Below are 18,761 nucleotides of genomic sequence, written 5' to 3'. Positions count from 1 at the left end.
TAGTACTATAATACTATTATTACTACTACTACCACTAATAATAATCTGCACACTGCCTTCTGTGCAGATTAAGAATACCGATGTTGGCATTGCCATTGACACTGGTGTGCTGGGTAAGCCCAAATCAAGTTGCATAATTAGTTTCTTGAACCCTTCGGAGAAGGAGCACTTCTGAAGATGTTTGATTCAGCAGTTCACTTGAGAGGTGAATTTGACCTTGCCGTGATCAGGAGATGAGAGACACTCTTTCCATCAACTTGCTAGTTCCCTAGAGAATCTATGGCTCCACTCATATATTTTATTTACTGTCTTCCGTTGTCTGAAAGTAACTGAAACCACAGAATGAAATGTATTGTGGATATAGCCGGCTTCACATTTTTGGGGCAAAATTAGTTTTGCTCATATTTGTTTTTGCTTGATTGATAGTAGCAAAACTTGCAAGAAGTAATGAGACCTTCCACAAAATACATCTTTACTAGAACATAATAAATGACTGTGGCTAACCTCATCTACAGTGACTGCAGAATTCAACCCCTGAAACCAATAAGAAACTATAGTGGTAACAGGAACTCCAAGGGCACAAAAAATATTGATGGTGAGGTATAGCAACCTTAACCATTCTCCCAGGCTTAACACCCTTTCCATCTTTCCTATCAATTGTCTAAGTAGCTGGGGAGAGGAACCCTATTTACGGTTGTCTTCATGAAAGTAGATGTGAATAGCAAGTTCTTCAACAGGTATGGAAGCCAGACAAGAGTTATTGCTTCCTTCACTTTGTGATCTGATGACTTTTGGAAGATAATAGTGAAAAAAATCAATATTACATGGCTCTTGAAAAGAATACAGTGGCTTTTGTTATATTTCTGGGAAGGAACATTTTGCCGTGAGTAACTTAAATTGATAGCATTAGTCTGTCTGACCCCTAGATTTGGATGAAATAAGTAAGCCCTGAAATCTTTTTCCTCGGTTAGGTTTTTAAACAATGAAATATTTCAAGTAACTGCAAAAGCACAGAAATAATGTAATCAACAGCCATTATATTTAACACATGTCAACATTTTGCCATATGCTTTTCTTTCAAATGTTTTATAGATAACTAAACTGATTATAGATGTGCAGTTGCTTTGTTATTCTTTTCTAATCTAATTCTCATGTCTTAGTCCTCAGAGGAGCCATACTGGGTACATATTAATGCCATTCCTGCATATTATTTATCCATAAACCGTTGTTTTGAGTAGTTTCAGACTTCTTGTAAATGGTATTATATTGTGTATACCAACTTGACTTTTTCATTCAATATTATGGGGGTTTTTGTTTGTTGAAATACTTTAAAATTTATTTGGCTGTGCTGGGTCTTAGCTGCAGCATGCAGGATCTTTAGTTCCCTGATCAGGGATTGAACCCTGGCCCCCTACATTGGGAGTGTGGAGTCTTAGCCACTGGACCACCAGGGAAGTCCTTCAACATTATGTTTTAAAGATTTAAACACATAGATATGTGTGTTTTAACTAATGCAGCATGCTCCAGCATGTGAAAATACTATAGTTTATCTGTATTCCTATTGAATGTTAGGATGTTCCTAGTTTTTTGCTGTTATAAACAATGCTGCAATGAGTGTCTTTGTATATGTCTTATGCAGCCGTGTGAGATTATCCTTAGGGATAAATAACTAGAAGTGAGATTGCTGAGTTACAGGGCAAACGTATCTTGAGCTTTCAGTTCAGTTCAGTCGCTCAGTCGTATCCGACTCCCTGCGACCCCATGGACTGCAGCACGCCAGACATCCCTGTCCATCACCAACTCCTGGAGTTTACTCAAACTCATCTTGAGCTTTACTGGATACTAAATTTATTGGTCAAGTGGTTGTACCAATCTGTATTTCTATCAGCAGTATATGAAAATTCTTGTTTTTCTACCTACTTGTCAATATACTGACAAAACAGCATTGTCAAATGGTTTGATTTTTGTTAATCTAATGGTTATGAAATGGTATCCTCTTTTTCTCTTTTATATTTTTCTCATTACTAGTGCTATCTCGGGAAAAGGCAATGGCACCCCACTCCAGTACTCTTGCCTGGAAAATCCCATGGATGAGGGAGCCTGGTAGGCTGCAGTCCATGGGGTCGCTAAGAGTTGGACACGATTGAGCAACTTCACTTTCACTTTTCACTTTCATGCATTGGAGAAGGAAATGGCAACCCACTCCAGCGTTCTTGCCTGGAGAATCCCAGGGACGGGGGAGCCTGGTGGGCTGCTGTCTATGGGGTCACACAGAGTTGGACACGACTGATGCGACTTAGCAGCAGTGCTATTTCAGTTCAGTTCAGTTCAGTCTCTCAGTCATGTCCGACTCTTTGCGACCCCATGAATCACAGCATGCCAGGCCTCGTTGTCCATCACCAACTCCCGGCGTTTACCCAAACCCATGTCCATCGAGTCGGTGATGCCATCCAGCCATCTCATCCTCTGTCGTCCCTTTCTCCTCCTGCCCCCAATCCTTCCCACCATTAGGGTCTTTTCCAATGAGTCAACTCTTCTCATCAGGTGGTTGAAGTATTGGAGTTTCAGCTTCAACATCAGTCCTTCCAACGAACACCCAGGACTGATCTCCTTTAGGATGGGCTGGTTGGATCTCTTTGCAGTCCAAGGGACTCTCAAAAGTCTTCTCCAACACCACAGTTCAAAAGCATCAGTTCTTTGGTGCTCAGCTTTCTTCACCATTCAACTCTCACATCCATACATGACCACTGGAAAAACCATAGCCTTGACTAGACGGACCTTTGTTGGCAAAGTAATGTCTCTGCTTTTAAATATGCTATCTAGATTGATCATAACCTTCCTTCCAAGGAGTAAGCATCTTTTAATTTCATGGCTGCAATCACCATCAGCAGTGATTTTGGAGCCCCAAAAAATAAAGTCTGACACTGTTTCCACTGTTTCCCCATCTATTTCCCATGAAGTGATAGGACCAGATGCCATGATCTTAGTTTTCTGAATGCTGAGCTTTAAGCCAGCATTTTCACAGCACATTTAAATGTTTCCTGGATTCCCTGTAGCCCTTTTTACATCAGAATTTTGGATGAGTAATGTAATCAGATAGCCAAAAAATAAAGCAATATTTGAGAAGTGCTATTTCCATTCTACCACATTCACCTGACCCTTCTTTCATTTTATTGGTTTCTTGTATATCTTTCCAGTATTTTTATACAAATACATGCAAACTTGAATTCATATTCTTATTTTCCCACCTTACACAAAAATGACATACTATTGGGTTGGCCAAAATGTTCATTCGAGTTTTCCTGTAATATGTTATGAAAAAAAACTGAACGAACCTTTTGGCCAAACAAATATGTATATTGTTGTAAACCTTGATTTTTCCACTTAATTGTATATCTTGGAGCTCTTTTCTTTTCACTGGGTACTTTTTAATACCTGCACAGTATTCCACTTTTTAGGTGTAACACAGATTTTTTTTTTTTTTTTATAAATTTATTTATTTTAGTTGGGGGCTAATTACTTTACAATATGGTAATAGTTTTTGCCATACATTGACATGAATCAGCCATGGGTTTACGTGTGTTCCCCTTCCTGGACCCCCCACCCACCTCCTTCCCCATCCCATCCTTCTGGATCATCCCATTGCCCCGGCCCTGAGCCCTTGTCACATGCATCGAACATGGAATGGTGTTCTGTTTCACATATGATAATATACAGTAACACAGATTTTTTAACCAGCCTTCTCTTGATGAATGCTCTGTGTTTTTCCACTCTGTTGTTATAAGGAACAATACTGTAATGAATACTCTTCATCTTGTTCTGAATTATCTATAGGGTAAATTTCTAGAAGTGGGCCATAGGATAGTTTTGTAGTTTGGTTCTAGTATTTAATCCTTTGTGAGTCTGATTCTGTTTTTGTTGTGTATGCTGTTTTTAACATACAAAGTATTGTTTCTTTGCATGTCTGGTTATATTTGGCTCTTTAAAAAAATTGTTGAACAGTTTGAAACATTGGATCAGGTACCTTACTCTAAAGAGAAATGAGTTTTTTATCCAGGTTTCTGAGGGCAAAACTGGTTCAACAACCAAAATCAAGGTTTAAAGTCCTCTAAAAGACATAGGCAGTTCCAGCATAATACTTTTTTTGTGTGTTAACGTCTCTCTTCGATAGGCTTAGGACTTGGATTTCTATGTCTCTTGCCTCCATCAGAATGATATCTTCTGTGATGAATGATCAAAGAATGATATAACACACACGCATATGTGTGTGTGTGTATAAAATCAATTAATACATGAAAAGATGTTCAACATCATCTATAATTAAGAGTATGCAAATTAAAGCAATAAGTTTCCACTTATCAGACTGTTAAATTTAACTCATCAAAAAGCTTAAAAGTTGACAAAAATGCATATCTTTATTTGGAAAGAAAGTACATGAAAATATTAGCAGTTCTTACCTCTAAAAAGCAGGCCTAGGGTTGAATGAAGGAGATGAAGATGTGTTCTTTTCATAGTATGTACTGTTTAGTACTTAAATTTTTAACCTCGTGTATATATTTTTTAAATAAAAATGTAACATTTTAGAGGCAAATGCCTAGATACTTAACTTTTTCTTTAAACTTTGGGAAACATTTTGATGTGTTCAAAGTAATAAGGCCTAAAAAACGTTTGCACTATATAAAGGGCTATCAGTTTGGTAAATGCCTGTTCAGTTCATATAGTTGTGAATGTAGCAGAAATATTTGCTAAAAAAAAGTCCGAGTGATTAGGCCTTCTGAGTTCTAATTAAAATGGTAGCAGTGCAAATCAACAGACATTCATGATATTTAAGGATTTCCTTTTTCTACCTTGATGTCAGAGTAAGGTACTTGCTGTGACATTGCAGAGATCAGATAAAATAAAAGTTTGTAGCTTGTGTCTTCTTGGAAGCCCAAGGACATTCATCTACCTAGACTCAAGGCAGTTGATGCATCCTGAATGAAATCAAAACGTAAATTACTATACTGAATAAAGGTGTTCTTAACATTAAAACATTGAAAGTTTTAAACATAACTTTTGTCTTTCTATTTTTCCCTTTTCATGTAATCACTGTCCAGCCATAGTGGGGATGTATGTGCTTGTGTGTTTCAGTTTTGTTTTGTTTTAATTACTGTTGTTAGGAATGTGGTTCCTTTTAAATAGTCAGTTTTCTGTCAATGAAGTTATTAATGCCTCCTTTCTGATCCCCTATGTTTGGACTTAGATCCTCTCATGCTGAGCAGCTCTTCCCAGATGTACTTGGTGCAGTTAATTTAAGAAATCCAGCTTATGCTTGGAATAAAGATGAGGCTAATAGTTAATAATTCTAGAATTCAGGTGCCCTCATGGTCAGGTTGTTGGATTTTAAACTTTTACCAAGAAGTAAAAGATTGGTAGCACTTACCACAGTTCATATTTTATGTAATCTTTTTACAGTAATCAAGAAAGATAGTTTATTTCTCTATAATTGTACCAAACATAACATTTCAGATTTCTCCTCACGTCTGATCGCTGACTGACGGGAAGAGGGGAGAATAAAGTGTCTAATGCTTGTGCAATATTCCCTAACTTCACCATGGGGGTGGGGAATAGCTTAGTAGCATAGTTCTAGAATAAATCTAAAAGTGTGTTTATCCTTTGTTAATATTCTAGGTGAAAAAGTGTTTATATCTCTATATGGAGCTGCTGTAGACATGAACATAAGGTTGGACAAGAATTCCTTGATCCTTGAGAAAACTTACATATCTCTGGCCAATCAGCGAACTGTAACTATTCACAACCACAGTAACATCATTGCCCATTTCCAGTGGAAGACATTTGCTACCCAGGAAGAGGAAGACCGAGAAAAGTACAGGTTTGTAAGAAAAATCACTATCCATAACATGAAACTTAGTTATGAAAATTCTGTGGCTGTGGCTTTTGTGGTAAGTTTCTAACCAACTCAAACAATGTCAGATGTACTATCATTTGGGTCCAGTACACAATGCCCCTTGTTTCATTTAAAGAACCTGGACTGAGCTGTATGGAACACAACATTGTCCACCCTCAGTTAATCTTATCCTGCTTATGTTAATAATTTATCAGTAGCTGGTTTCCTGAATTTTAAAGACCAAATACATCATACTTCACTATTCTCTCAAAACAAATCTACACGTCTTTATTTCTTTTCATAACCCTAACCAGATCAATCAGTTTTCATAGGGTTTCTAAAAGTAATCTCTTTTGGATTGGGATCCTTGTGGACTACTTTTTTCCCAGTGAAAAGATACTTTCAGAAAATACAAAGAATGGGGGAAATGAGGGCTTAGATATAATGGCTTTAATAATTTCAGTTTTAGTAGCATTGCTCAAACGTCACTAACTGTATAATTTAATAGAGGTTTCTTATTGGTATTTTAATCTGTTGCTTTTTAAAATGATACTTCAGGCAGTGGAGAAAATTAATAAAATGGAAAGCCAAACTTTTAATTAATCTCATCACTGTAAAATTTTTAATATTTCTCTTTTTTACTGAATCTGTCATTGACTCTTTTCAACTCCATTTGCAATTTTAGCTTCCTCCATCCTCCCTGAATTAGCACTTTCGCCGCTTTCATTGGAATTTATTTCAACCTTTTTTATTTGCCTCTCCATTTTCATTAAAGATTAGCCCCGAGAATCTTCAAAGCTCTGTTTAACACCAAGTTAGTATGTGATAAAAATAAAAAGTCTTAGGTCTGTGGAGACCAGGCAGAAATCCCCCAGCGAGCTGTCCCTAATTGAATCAGAAGGAGCGGAGACAGTGACAGGACACCGCGGACCAGAGGCTTTGTCATCCTGACAATGAGCTTTAATCACCGCATTGCCACTGTGCCACCTTTGAAAAGTGAGAAAAGAAAAGCCTTTCCTGCCTAAAAACTTCATGTTGCCTCACGGCATAGAAACACCAGTAGTTTAAAAAGGCAAGAGGAGACCTCTTGTCCATTGCTTCATCGGTCCTAATTCTTCAGCTGACATGTATGTACCGACAATCAGAATGGTCCAGGCATGTTCAAAGATAAAAACAGAGCAACTACAAATGGAGAAACAGCAGTAAAGTAGTGTTTCAATACCCTTATTGTGCTGTGGGCATAATCTTTTCGGGAGAAAAGAGTATGCACTATCAGAGGGAAAGTGTTAGTGGCTCAGTCATGTCCGAGTCTTTGTGACCCGATGGACTGTAGCCCACCAGGTTTCTCTGTCCATGGGATCCTCTAGGCAAGAATACTGGAGTGGATTGCCATTCCCTTCTCCAGGGGATCTTCCCAACTCAGGGATCGAAGCTGGGTCTCCTGCATTGCAGGCAGATTCTTCACTGCCTCAATGGCTCACTGTCTGAGCCACCAGGGAAAATCATCAGAAGGAAAGCCAGCTTTAATTTCAACTATATCTTTTTGTTTGACCAAATGTATAGGACGTGACTGATGCCATGCCTATGTCCAAAAGGAATGTAAGGAAGTTATTCAACAGTGAAACTCAGGAAAAATTCAAAACAATTGCTGTCAGAAATTCTAAGAGATTATAATTTTAACCACACGTGGATGGACATTTCTACCCTCCCCCACACTTCTTGTTCCTCTTAACACTCACCTAGAGCCAGACATCCTGGAATGTGAAGTCAAGTGGGCCTTAGGAAGCATCACTATGAACAAAGCTAGTGGAGGTGATGTAATTCCAGTTGAGCTATTTCAAATCCTGAAGGATGATGCTGTGAAATTGCTGCACTCAATATGCCAGCAAATTTGGAAAACTCAGCAGTGGCCACAGGACTGGAAAAGGTCAGTTTTCATTCCAATCCCAAAGAATGTTCAAACTACCACACAATTGCACTCATCTCACACGCTAGTAAAGTAATGCTTAAAATTCTCCAAGCCAGGCTTCAGCAATACATGAACTGTGAACTTCCAGATGTTCAAGCTGGTTTTAGAAAAGGCAGAGGAACCAGAGATCAAATTGCCAATATCCGCTGGATCATCGAAAAAGCAAGAGAGTTCCAGAAAAACATCTATTTCTGCTTCATTGACTATACCAAAGCCTTTGACTGTGTGGATCACAATAAACTGTGGAATATTCTGAAAGAGATGGGAATACCAGACCACCTGACCTGCCTCTTGAGAAACCTGTGTGCAGGTCAGGAAGCAACAGTTAGAACTGGACATGGAACAACAAAATGGTTCCAAATAGGAAAAGGAATGCGTCAAGGTTGTATATTGTCACCCTGCTTATTTAACTTATATGCAGAGTACATCATGAGAAATGCTGGGCTAGAGGAAGCACAAGCTGGAATCAAGACTTCTGGGAGAAATATCAATAACCTCAGATATGCAGATGACACCACCTTTATGGCAGAAAGTAAAGAAGAACTAAAGAGCCTCTTGATGAAAATGAAAGAGGGGAGTGAAAAAGTTGTCTTAAAGCTCAACATTCAGAAAACTAAGATCATGGTATCTGGTCCCATCACTTCATGGCAGATAGATGGGGAAACAGTGGAAACAGTGGCTGACTTTATTTTTCTGGGCTCCAAAATCACTGCTGATGGTGACTGCAGCTGTGAAATTAAAAGACGTTTACTCCTTGGAAGGAAAGTTATGACCAACCTAAACAGCATATTAAAAAGCAGAGACGTTACTTTGCCAACAAAGGTCCTTCTAGTCAAGGCTATGGTTTTTCCAGTAGTCATGTATGGATGTGAGAGTTGGGCTATAAAGAAAGCTGAGCACAGAAGAATTGATGCTTTTGAACTGTGGTGTTGGCGAAGACTCTTGAGAGTCTCTTGGACTGCAAGGAGATCCAACCAGTCCATCCTAAAGGAGATCAGTCCTGGGTGTTCATTGGAAGGACTGATGTTGAAGCTGAAACTCCAATACTTTGGCCACCTGACGCAAAGAGCTGACTCATTGGAAAAGACCCTGATTCTGGGAAAGATTGAGGGCAAGAGGAGAAGGGGACAACACAGGATGAGATGGCTGGATGGCATCACCGACTCGATGGACATGAGTTTGGGTGGACTCCGGGAGTTGGTGATGGACAGGGAGGCCTGGGGTGCTGTGGTTCATGGGTTCACAAAGAGTCGGACACAACTGACCGACTGAACTGAACTGAAACACTGATGGCCCTATCTCTAATATTATCCTTGAGTCTTATTCTTCCTTTTCTTTTGCACTGTCTCCCTTGCTCTTTCTGTTAGATCCTCCTGGCTGTTTTTTGTTTGTTTGTTTGTTTTGTAGCAAGGGAACAATATAATAGGGCATTTTAACCATCACAATTGGAAGCCCAATTTTATCATCTTGGATCATACCCCTCCCTTAAACAATAAAATTGAAAAGTGGCTTCAGAAGGCTAAATAAGAATGTTCTGCTGTGTGTGGGTGACACACATAACTTGTATTGCTACAAACTGGATTGGTTGATCTAAGTGAAGAATATATTGAATTTTCTGCCCCATCCCCGCTTCCTACCCTTCTCTTAAGGTAAGATGCCTTATCTCGTATTTGACCAGGTATCTCTTCTCTCCCATGCCTCTCTTCTTCCTTGATACATTCCCAAGCATTCCACCAAGTTTCATATTATTAGCCATGGATTCTTGTCCTAGACTAACGAGCAACAAAATGCCCATCATCTCAAAAAGCAAAGAAAGAGGCTTATTCTTTACTGAACATCTGGCTCGTATCTTTGGATAGGTGCCCCTTTCATGGGTGGCTGTGCTCTTGCTGTGGGTGTAGATCCTCTCCTCCTCCGTGTAACAAACCCTTAGCTTGTCCCTTAGGCTCACAGCAGCAGCAGATCAAGCAGAATGTTCTTGGATAGCTTGCTTGTGGGCCAAGGTTTGCTTGTCCCTAAGAAATAGGAGCGAGATCTTTAGCTTCTGGCATAAATTCTCTCGTGAGCTCCTCAGGAAGACCAGTGCAGGAATCCCTGGAATAATCTTTTTATGTTTGACTCTGCTACTCCTAGTGGTGAGCAAGCTCCTTTTTCTCCTCTTCAGTAACTTGTGTAGTTAAGGTGTAGAGAGAAAGGTTGACTTCTGTCCTGAACTTGCAACACAGGTGATCTAAACGGGCCTCAGGCATACTTTAGGAGATTCACGTTTCCCTTTGCAGCACCCCAGTGACTTAAGATTTTAAGACTTCAGTGTAGATTTTAGGTGAAGAGTCTTCCCACTGTTTTCCAGTTATAACATGGCTTAAAACTCATCCCATGGCATTCATCTAAGGGGCTGAAACTTGTTGCGTGGTCACTTCAAGAATTCTAATCCCTTTAGTATTATAGACATCCTCAAGGTCCTATTCCAACCATCATAGTTTCTTGTTCTCCAGCATCTTGATGCTGTGCCTAAGCAAAGGCACATCTGAGCCCTCTACCTTTCTGGCAGTTTATCACTTTCATTCTATAAAGGAAGTCTTCCTCTCTGACTTCCAAAACATGTTGATATGAACCTTAGGACACACATTCACATTTGGGGACCTCAGGCTATTCTCAGGCTCCAGACTCTGACAATGGAGATATCATTTCCCCTAGGAAGAAGTTCTGAACTTATTTTTTTTCCCATATTTTTGAACCTTAGGAATCAGATATAAGAACCTTTGAAAATGATCTTTTGGTTCTCTTTTTCTGACATTTTTCTAGGAGTTACAGAAAATTAATCCCTTCAAAAATTGAGACTGAATTCATTCCTCCTTACTTCCTCTGTCTTGGCCTGAGGGATTTTAAAATATCCTACAAGATACTTCCATCCTCATTCTTATCACAGTTTATTATTTCCAGAGACACAGCATGGGCTTTTGAGGTTTCTGCTCCCCATTTCTCCATCAAGGTCATGGCCATTCTCTCAATAACAGCTGCTCTGGTTCTGGATTCACTGTGTACAAGAACACAGAATCCTCAGTGGAGCCCCCCGCCCCAAAAGTGATCAGCATGGATGTGTTCCAGAGCATTACAGTGTTGGAGATGACACGTTTTTTTAAATAAATCAGTTGTATTTGGGCTTTCAGACTGCCACTGAGGTAGTAATAAATTTAATCTCAGTTGTGTTTGGGGAGCCCTTCCAGGTGGCGCTAGTGGTAAAGAACCCGCCTGCCAATGCAGATTAGACGTAAGAGATGCCGGTTCGATCCTGGGTTGGGAAGATCCCTGGGAGAAGGAAATGACAACCCACTCCAGTATTCTTGCCTGGAGAATCCCATGGACAGAGGAGCCTGGAGGGCTACAGTCCATGGGGTCGCACAATCAGACACAACTGAAATGACCTAGCACAATACTCCCTTTCCTAGTCATACAAGAACCTAAAGACTTGAGTGGTACTTGGTAAACAGGAAGAGGACCTCTAGTCCTTCATTTATAACAGGCATCACAGAGTTATTAATACTCTCTTTCCAGTGTCACACAGTCCATTTGAAGTTGGATGCCTCCATCCTTTCCATACCAGGTGTGGAGGGGAATATTTCTGCCAGTTGTGATGGCTGAGGTTCTTAGATTTTAATCTCGGCATTCAATTACCACCTCTTGGGATGCTGCAAAGGATCAGAGTGCAGGTCTCTAGGAACCCAAGATGAGAGGGCAGTACTGGTTCAACACTACTGTACTTGAGACACACTATACTCCCCACTAAGTATAGTCCACTGACTGAACTGTAGTTGATGCCTGAAGGTGATGGATGTTTGGGCTACCAGACCATTTGCAAAATGGGTTAAATCCATGATTTTACTGAAAGAGAAGGCCAGTGTATTGCTACATTCTCTGATGAGAGGCATCTGCATCTGAAAAACAGAGCACCTCTCAGTGCAGGAGACAATGAGTATCGGCCAGACAAGATGGCAAAACAATAGACTGAGGTATATAGAAGTCCTTGTTGGAGTCCACCCAGCTCACAGTGATGTTACACATTCCCTTCTTACACTCAGCCATGGCTGTAATTCTGCATAGATGGCAGAGAGGATGACATCTGGTGTCCTCACCACCCCCCCACCCACCCACTTCTCATTATACAGCTATCACTGACTTAAGAGTCCCAACAGCATGGGAGAAAAGCAGCATTTTTGTGTTGTCCTCTTTTGTTTCCTGGTGTAAGGGTTGAGTTCATCATACTCCTCAATTCATAAAGCATTATCATCTTTGGTCCACACAAGGCATTTTATCCCCACACCCCACTCCCATTAACCCCCCTATATAAATGTAATGTATATGAGTCCCATTATTTGTTTTATCCAATACTTCAATCTGGTACATCAAATTTATCCACATTTTTTGTGTTATTACAAGCACTTTGGTGAACGTCTTTGTTGCTCTTTATTTACATTCATGATTGTTTCTTTAGGATTTGTTCCTAAGGAATAGATAGGTATTAATAAATTCAACTTGGAGGAATACATCATTTCCTTTCTTCCTATGGACTGAGCTGTCCTTAATTTGCCTTGACCTGCCCAGCAGTATAGAAGGATGGCTGTTCTGGTTACCTGGTTACACTGCTTCCCATCCAGCAAGAAAAAGGGAGCACATGATGCTTTCTTCACTGGGACCAGAACACACTGAACCCACTTCTTTGACTTCTTTATGCTGTGTGACTGAAGGACCCTGGACACTGAAGTTATTTTAGAAAGTTATTTGACATTGCTGAGCATATGGTTTACATGAAGTCATTTACACAATAATTGGGGCTGGGACTGGATTTAAGTGACCCTAGCTTCTCACTCAGTATTCACATTACTAAATAATGCCTCTCACCACTGGTAATACCAGAAAAATGCTGGGAAAATGGTCATGTATCCCAGCAGGACTTGAAATTCAGTCTTCAGATGAAGTCACAGACACAAGGAGTTATGTGAGCACACCGTCAGTGATGAGGAGACAGTTGTGAAGGCTGCTTTTCTGACTTATCACAAGGGATGTGAAGATCTAGAGAGAGAGAGAGAGAGAGAAAGGATGTGTCTCCACTTGTACTCTGAGTATTTTATAACTTGACAGCTTGGCAACTGCCTGCGGTTCATATAGGGAGAAAACTGGCATTTCTTGAGCAACTGCTTTGTTCCAAGAATTACCCCATGTCCTTGATCACATATAATTCTCAACACATCTTTATGATGGAGGCTCTCTTATTCTTTCCATTTTGTTGATGAAGGCACTGAGGCTTGGAGGATTTAGGAAACTCCTGAAGTCACAGAGTGAGTAAATAGAGAGTAGAATTAGTATCAAAACCTAGTCTTTGCTGGCTCCAGATTCTGTTCTGTAGGTAAAAATGGCTAGGAAAGAATTCAAGCTAAGCAAGTATAGAAGAAACAAAAAACTGCCCTTGAAGTATGAGAGGCAGGGTAGATGTTAAATATTGAAAAAGCGTCCTGGAAAACACAATTACCTAAAGGAAAATATTTGTGCAAATATCTGTAAGGGCTCAGGAGTAAGCAAATGAGCATTGAGTAGGATAGGAAGCCTGGGGGACTTCTTGAAGGAAACAAACTGAAGTTCTCAAGAGGATAAGGTATAAGGTCTCTCAACTGGTATATTACAGTCTCAGGCAAGGAAGGACCACTCCAAGGTCATGGGTGAGACTATTCACAAGAGGATGGGCTAGAGGGGAGAACCTTTACAGTGTTCTTCATGGAAGGATCAGAATGAATCTCATGTTTCTTCTTCTTTTTTTTTTTTTTTTTTTTAGGGTCTGTGATGATCTTAGCAAAAAGGAAAAGAGTGAGACTGATGAGTTTCTTGAGGAGTGCATTATTGATCCTTCTCTCCGACAACGTCTTTCCATTCTCTCCCGAACTTTTGAGAATCAGAGAAAGCTGGTTCTGGCAGACAGCATGCTCTTCTTGAACACCATTTTCACTATTGAGCCTCTGGTAAGCACATATATACAATAAACCTTGCAATAAATGTAGTGGGGAAGCAGGGCTTAATGTGATGTGAATACTCACTCTGAGATTGATAATGGTGTGATCCAAGAGCGTAAAGATTCCATCCGAGGGACCTCATTGTCATTATGTGACAGTGAATGAAGGTTAATGGTTAGAACACTCAGAAGTGACATTTATAGAGGTCACACTCTATGCACCAGTTGCTGATAAGCACTTCATACATGATACCTACTGTATCTCATTTATATATATGTTATTATCAGTTGTAATTAGTCTCCCATTCTACAGATGAGAAAATTAAGAGTTAGAAAAATTTGATAACTTACTCAAGGTCAAGTAATTAGTGTTAGTAGTTAGGAATTTTTCCCTGATTGGACTCACTCTAGAGCAGGGTTTCTCAACCTCTTCACTATTGACTTTTGGGGCTGGATAATTCTTTGTCCTGTATACTGTAGGATATTTTAATAGCAGCTCTGACTTTTACCCATTGGATGCTAGTTGCAAGAATCGAATCTCCTTGCAGATGTCAGATGTCCTCTGGTGGGCAAAATCATTTGAGTGGAAAACTGTTTTGTCCTTAATTCACTCAATAAATACTTATTGACTGCATGTTCTGTACTAGGCACTGCATGCTGGGCATTGATGAACAAAACAGACATAGTCCTTGACCTCACTGTCTAACTACTGAGACCTGAGCTAGAGTTAGAACAGAAGCTGTCTGATTCCACAGACTAAATTCTCTTTTTTTAAGGTATGCAATGTAGTGAATTGGTATTTTTATAGATGGTACTCCATTTAAAGTTATTACAAAATAATGACTACAATTCCCTGTGCTGTGCAATATATCCTTGTTCCTTATCTTTTTTATACATACTAGTTTGTATCTCTTAATTCCATACTCCTCTCTTGCCCCTCCCCACTCCCTCTTCCTACTGATATCCACTAATTTGCTTTCTATACCTGTGAGTCTGTTTCTATGTTGCTGTATATATTTGTTTTATTTTTCAGGTTCCACATGTAAGTGATAACATAGTGTTTGTCATCTCCATCTGACTTATTTCATTAATCATAATACTTTCTTGGTCTATCCACTTGTTGCAAATGGCAGAATTTTATTCTTTTTTCTGGAAGGGGAAAACAATAGAATGGGAAAGACTGGAGATCTCAAGAAAATTACAGATACCAAGGGAGCATTTCATGCAAAGATGGGCACAATAAAGGACAGAAACGGTATGGACCTAACAGAAGCAGAAGATATTAAGAAGAGGTGGCAAGAATACAGAAGAACTATACAAAAAAGATCTTCATGACCCAGATAACCATGATGGTATGATCACTCACCTAGAGCCAGACATCCTGGAGCCTGAAGTCAGGTGAACTTTACTTAGGAAGCATAACTACGAACAAAGCTAGTGGAGGTTATGGAATTCTAGTTCAGTAATTTCAAATCCTAAAAGATGATACTGTGAAAGTGCTGCACTCAATATGCCAGCAAATTTGGAAAACTCAGCAGTGGCCACAAGACTGGAAAAGGTCAGTTTTCATTCCAATCCCAAAGAAAGACAATGGCAAAGAATGTTCAAACTACTGCACAACTGCACTCATCTCACACGCTAGCAAAGTAATGCTGAAAATTCTCCAAGCTAGGCTTCAACAGTACGTGAACTGAGAACTCCCATATGTTCAAGCTGGATTTAGAAAAGGCACAGGAACCAGAGATTAAATTGCCAACAACTGTTGGATCACAGGAAAAGCAAGAGAGTTCCAGAAAAACATCTACTTCTGCTTCATTGACTGTGCTAAAGCCTTTGACTGTGTGGATCACAACAAACTGGAAAATTCTTCAAGAGATGAGAATACCAGACCACCTGACCTGTCTCCTGAGAAATCTGTATGTAGGTCAAGAAGAAACAGTTAGAACTGGACGTGGAACAACAGACTGGTTCCAAACTGGGAAAGGAGTACATCAAGACTGTATATTGCCACCCTGCTTATTTAACTTATATGCAGAGTACATCATGCAAAATGCCAGACTGGATGAAACACAAGCTGGAATCAGTATTACCGCAAGAAATATCAATAACCTCAGATACACAGATGACACTGCCCTTATGGCAGAAAGTGAAGAACTAAGAGCCTCTTGATGAAAATGGAAGAGGAGAGTGAAAAAGCTGGCTTAAAACTCAACATTCAAAAAACTAAGATCATGGCATCCAGTCCCATCACTTCATGGCAAATAGATGGGGAAACAATGGAAACCGTGACTGACTTTATTTTCTTGGGCTCCAAAATCACTGCAGATGGTGACTGCAGCCATGAAATTAAAAGATGCTTGCTCCTTGGAAGAAAAGCTATGACCAACCTGGACAGCATATTAAAAAGCAGAGACATTAGTTTGCCTACAAAGTTCTGTCTAGTCAAAGCTATGGTTTTTCCAGTAGTCACGTATGAGAGCTATACCATAAAGAAAATGAAGCGCTGAAAAATTGATGCTTTTGAACTGTGATGTTGGAGAAGACTCTTGAGAGTCCCTTGGACTGCAAGGTGATCAAGCGAGTCAATCCTAAAGGAAATCGGTCCTGAATATTCATTGGAAGGACTGATGCTGAAACTGAAGCTCCAATACTTTGGCCACCTGATGTGAAGAACTGACTTATTTGAAAAGACCCTCATGCTGGGAAAGATTGAAGGCAGGAGGAGAAGGGGACGACAGAGGATGAGATGGTTGGATGGCATCACTGACTTGAGGGACATGAGTTTGAGCAAGCTCTGGGAGTTGGTGATGGACAGGGAAGCCTGGTGTGCTGCAGTCCATGGGGTCACAAAGAGTCAGACACGACTGTGCAACTGAACTGAACTGTTTTGCACACCACACCACACCACATCTTCTTTATCTGTTCTTCTGTTGATGGAATTAGATTGTCATAGATTAATTGACCATGTGTGTGGGTTTATATCTGGGGTCTCTATTCTGTTCCATTGATCTATATGTCTGCTTTCTATTCAATTTTATTGAGATATGTGCTGGTACCACACTCTTTTGATTAGCTTTTTAGTATGGTCTGAAGTCAGGGAGGGTGATACTTTGAGCTTTGTTCTTTTTTCTTGAGATTGCTTTGGTTATTTGGGGTCTTTTGCGGTCCCAAATAAGTTTTAGGTTTACTTGTTCTAGTTCTTTGAAAAGTGTCATGGGTATTTTAATAGGGATTATATTAAGTCTGTAGATTGTTTTGGGTAATATGGGCATTTTAACAATATTAATTCTTCCAATCCATGAATACAGGATACTTTTCTACTTATATCATTTTCTATTTCTTCATCTATGTCTTTAGTTTTCAGAGTACAGGTCTTTCAGTTACGTCATTAAGTTTATTCCTAGGTATTTTAATCTTTTTAATGCAATTGTAAATGGAATTGTTTTCTTGATTTCTTTTTTAATTGTTTATTGTTAGTGTATAGAAAAGCTACAGATTTCTATATATCAATCTTATATTCTATAATGTTACCAAATTCATTTATTAATTCTAGTAGTTTTATGGAGGAGATTTTAGGATTCTTTTTATATAGTATCATGTCAGTTGCAAATACTGACAGTTTCATTTCTTCTCTTCCAATTTAGATTCCTTTTGTTTCTTTTTCTTATCTGATTTCTGCGGCTGGAACTTCTAATACTTTGTTAAATAGAATTGTCAAGAGTGGGCATCCTTGTCTTATTGCTGATTTTAGAGAAAAAGCTTTTAGCTTTTTACCACTGAGTATTATATTAGCTGTGTATTTATTGTAAATGGGCTTTATTATGTTGAGATATGTTCTCTCTATACCAACTTTGTTGAGTTTTTATCATGAATGGCTATTGAATTTTGTTGAATGCTTTTTCTGAATCATTTGAGAAGTGATTGTGTGGGGTTTTACCCTTTGTTTTGTTAATGTGGCATATCACAGTGATTTATTTGTGTATGCTGAACCATCCCTTCATCCCTGGAACAATCTCACTTGATCATGATGTATGATCCTTTTTATATATTGTTGAATTTGGCTTGCTAATATTTTGTTGAGGATTTTTGTATCTGTGTCCATCATAGATATTGGCCTGTAATGGTCTCCTGGGGTTTTTTTTTTGGCAGTATCTTTCTCTGGCTTTGGTATCAGGATAATGGATTCATAAGATGAGGTTGGGAGTGTTCCCTCCTGTTTAATTTTTTGGATTAGTTTGAGATGGATAAGTATGTTTGATAGACTCTTCTTTTTTTTTTTAATTAGTTTATCTATTTTTTAACTTTACAATATTGTATTTGTTTTGCCATACATTGACATGAATCCACCATGGGTGTACCTGTGTTCCCCTTCCAGAACCCCCCTCTCACCTCCCTCCCCATCCCCTCCCTCCAGGTCATCCCAGTGCACCAGCCCCGAGTGCCCTGTATCATGCATCGAACTTGGACTGGCAATTCGTTTCACATATGATAATTTACATGCTTCAATGCCATTCTCCCATAGCATCCCACCATCGCCCTCTCCCATAGAGTCCATAATACTGTTCTATTTATCTGTGTCTCTTTTGATGGATAGACTCTTCTTTGTACATTTGATAGAATTCCCTGTGAAGCCATGGAGTCTGGGACTTTTTTTCTCTTAAAAATTTTTTGATTACTAATTCAATTTTGATACTAGTAACTGATCTTTCAGATTATCTATTCTTTTCCTGATTCAATCTTGGAAGATGGTATGTTTCTGGGAATTTACCCATTTCTTTTAGGTTGTCTAATATGTTAGCATATGGCCATTCATAGTATTCTCTTATAATTGTTTGTATTTCTGTGATATAAGTTATAATTTCTCCTCTTTCATTTCTTGTTTTTTTAATTTGCATTCTCCCTCT

The 18,761-nt window shown here is 39.2% G+C and overlaps 1 protein-coding gene across 1 annotated transcript in view; it reads left to right on the top strand.

Annotated features, from left to right (window-relative positions):
* HYDIN (HYDIN axonemal central pair apparatus protein) overlaps positions 1–18,761 on the top strand; it is a 339,593-nt gene that overhangs the window by 66,399 nt on the left and 254,433 nt on the right. The window contains exons 8-9 of the mRNA XM_081512491.1: positions 5,671–5,872; positions 13,684–13,867. Coding sequence (XP_081368617.1) covers positions 5,671–5,872; positions 13,684–13,867 — 386 coding nt within the window. The remainder of the gene's footprint in view (positions 1–5,670; positions 5,873–13,683; positions 13,868–18,761) is intronic.

Source organism: Giraffa tippelskirchi, chromosome 7 (genome assembly GCF_054371585.1).
Source record: "Giraffa tippelskirchi isolate mGirTip1 chromosome 7, T2T-mGirTip1v1.2.pri, whole genome shotgun sequence".
Lineage (NCBI taxonomy): Eukaryota > Metazoa > Chordata > Mammalia > Artiodactyla > Giraffidae > Giraffa > Giraffa tippelskirchi.
The sequence above is the reverse complement of the archived record's forward strand: the minus strand, read 5'-3'. Positions and strand labels throughout refer to the sequence as shown.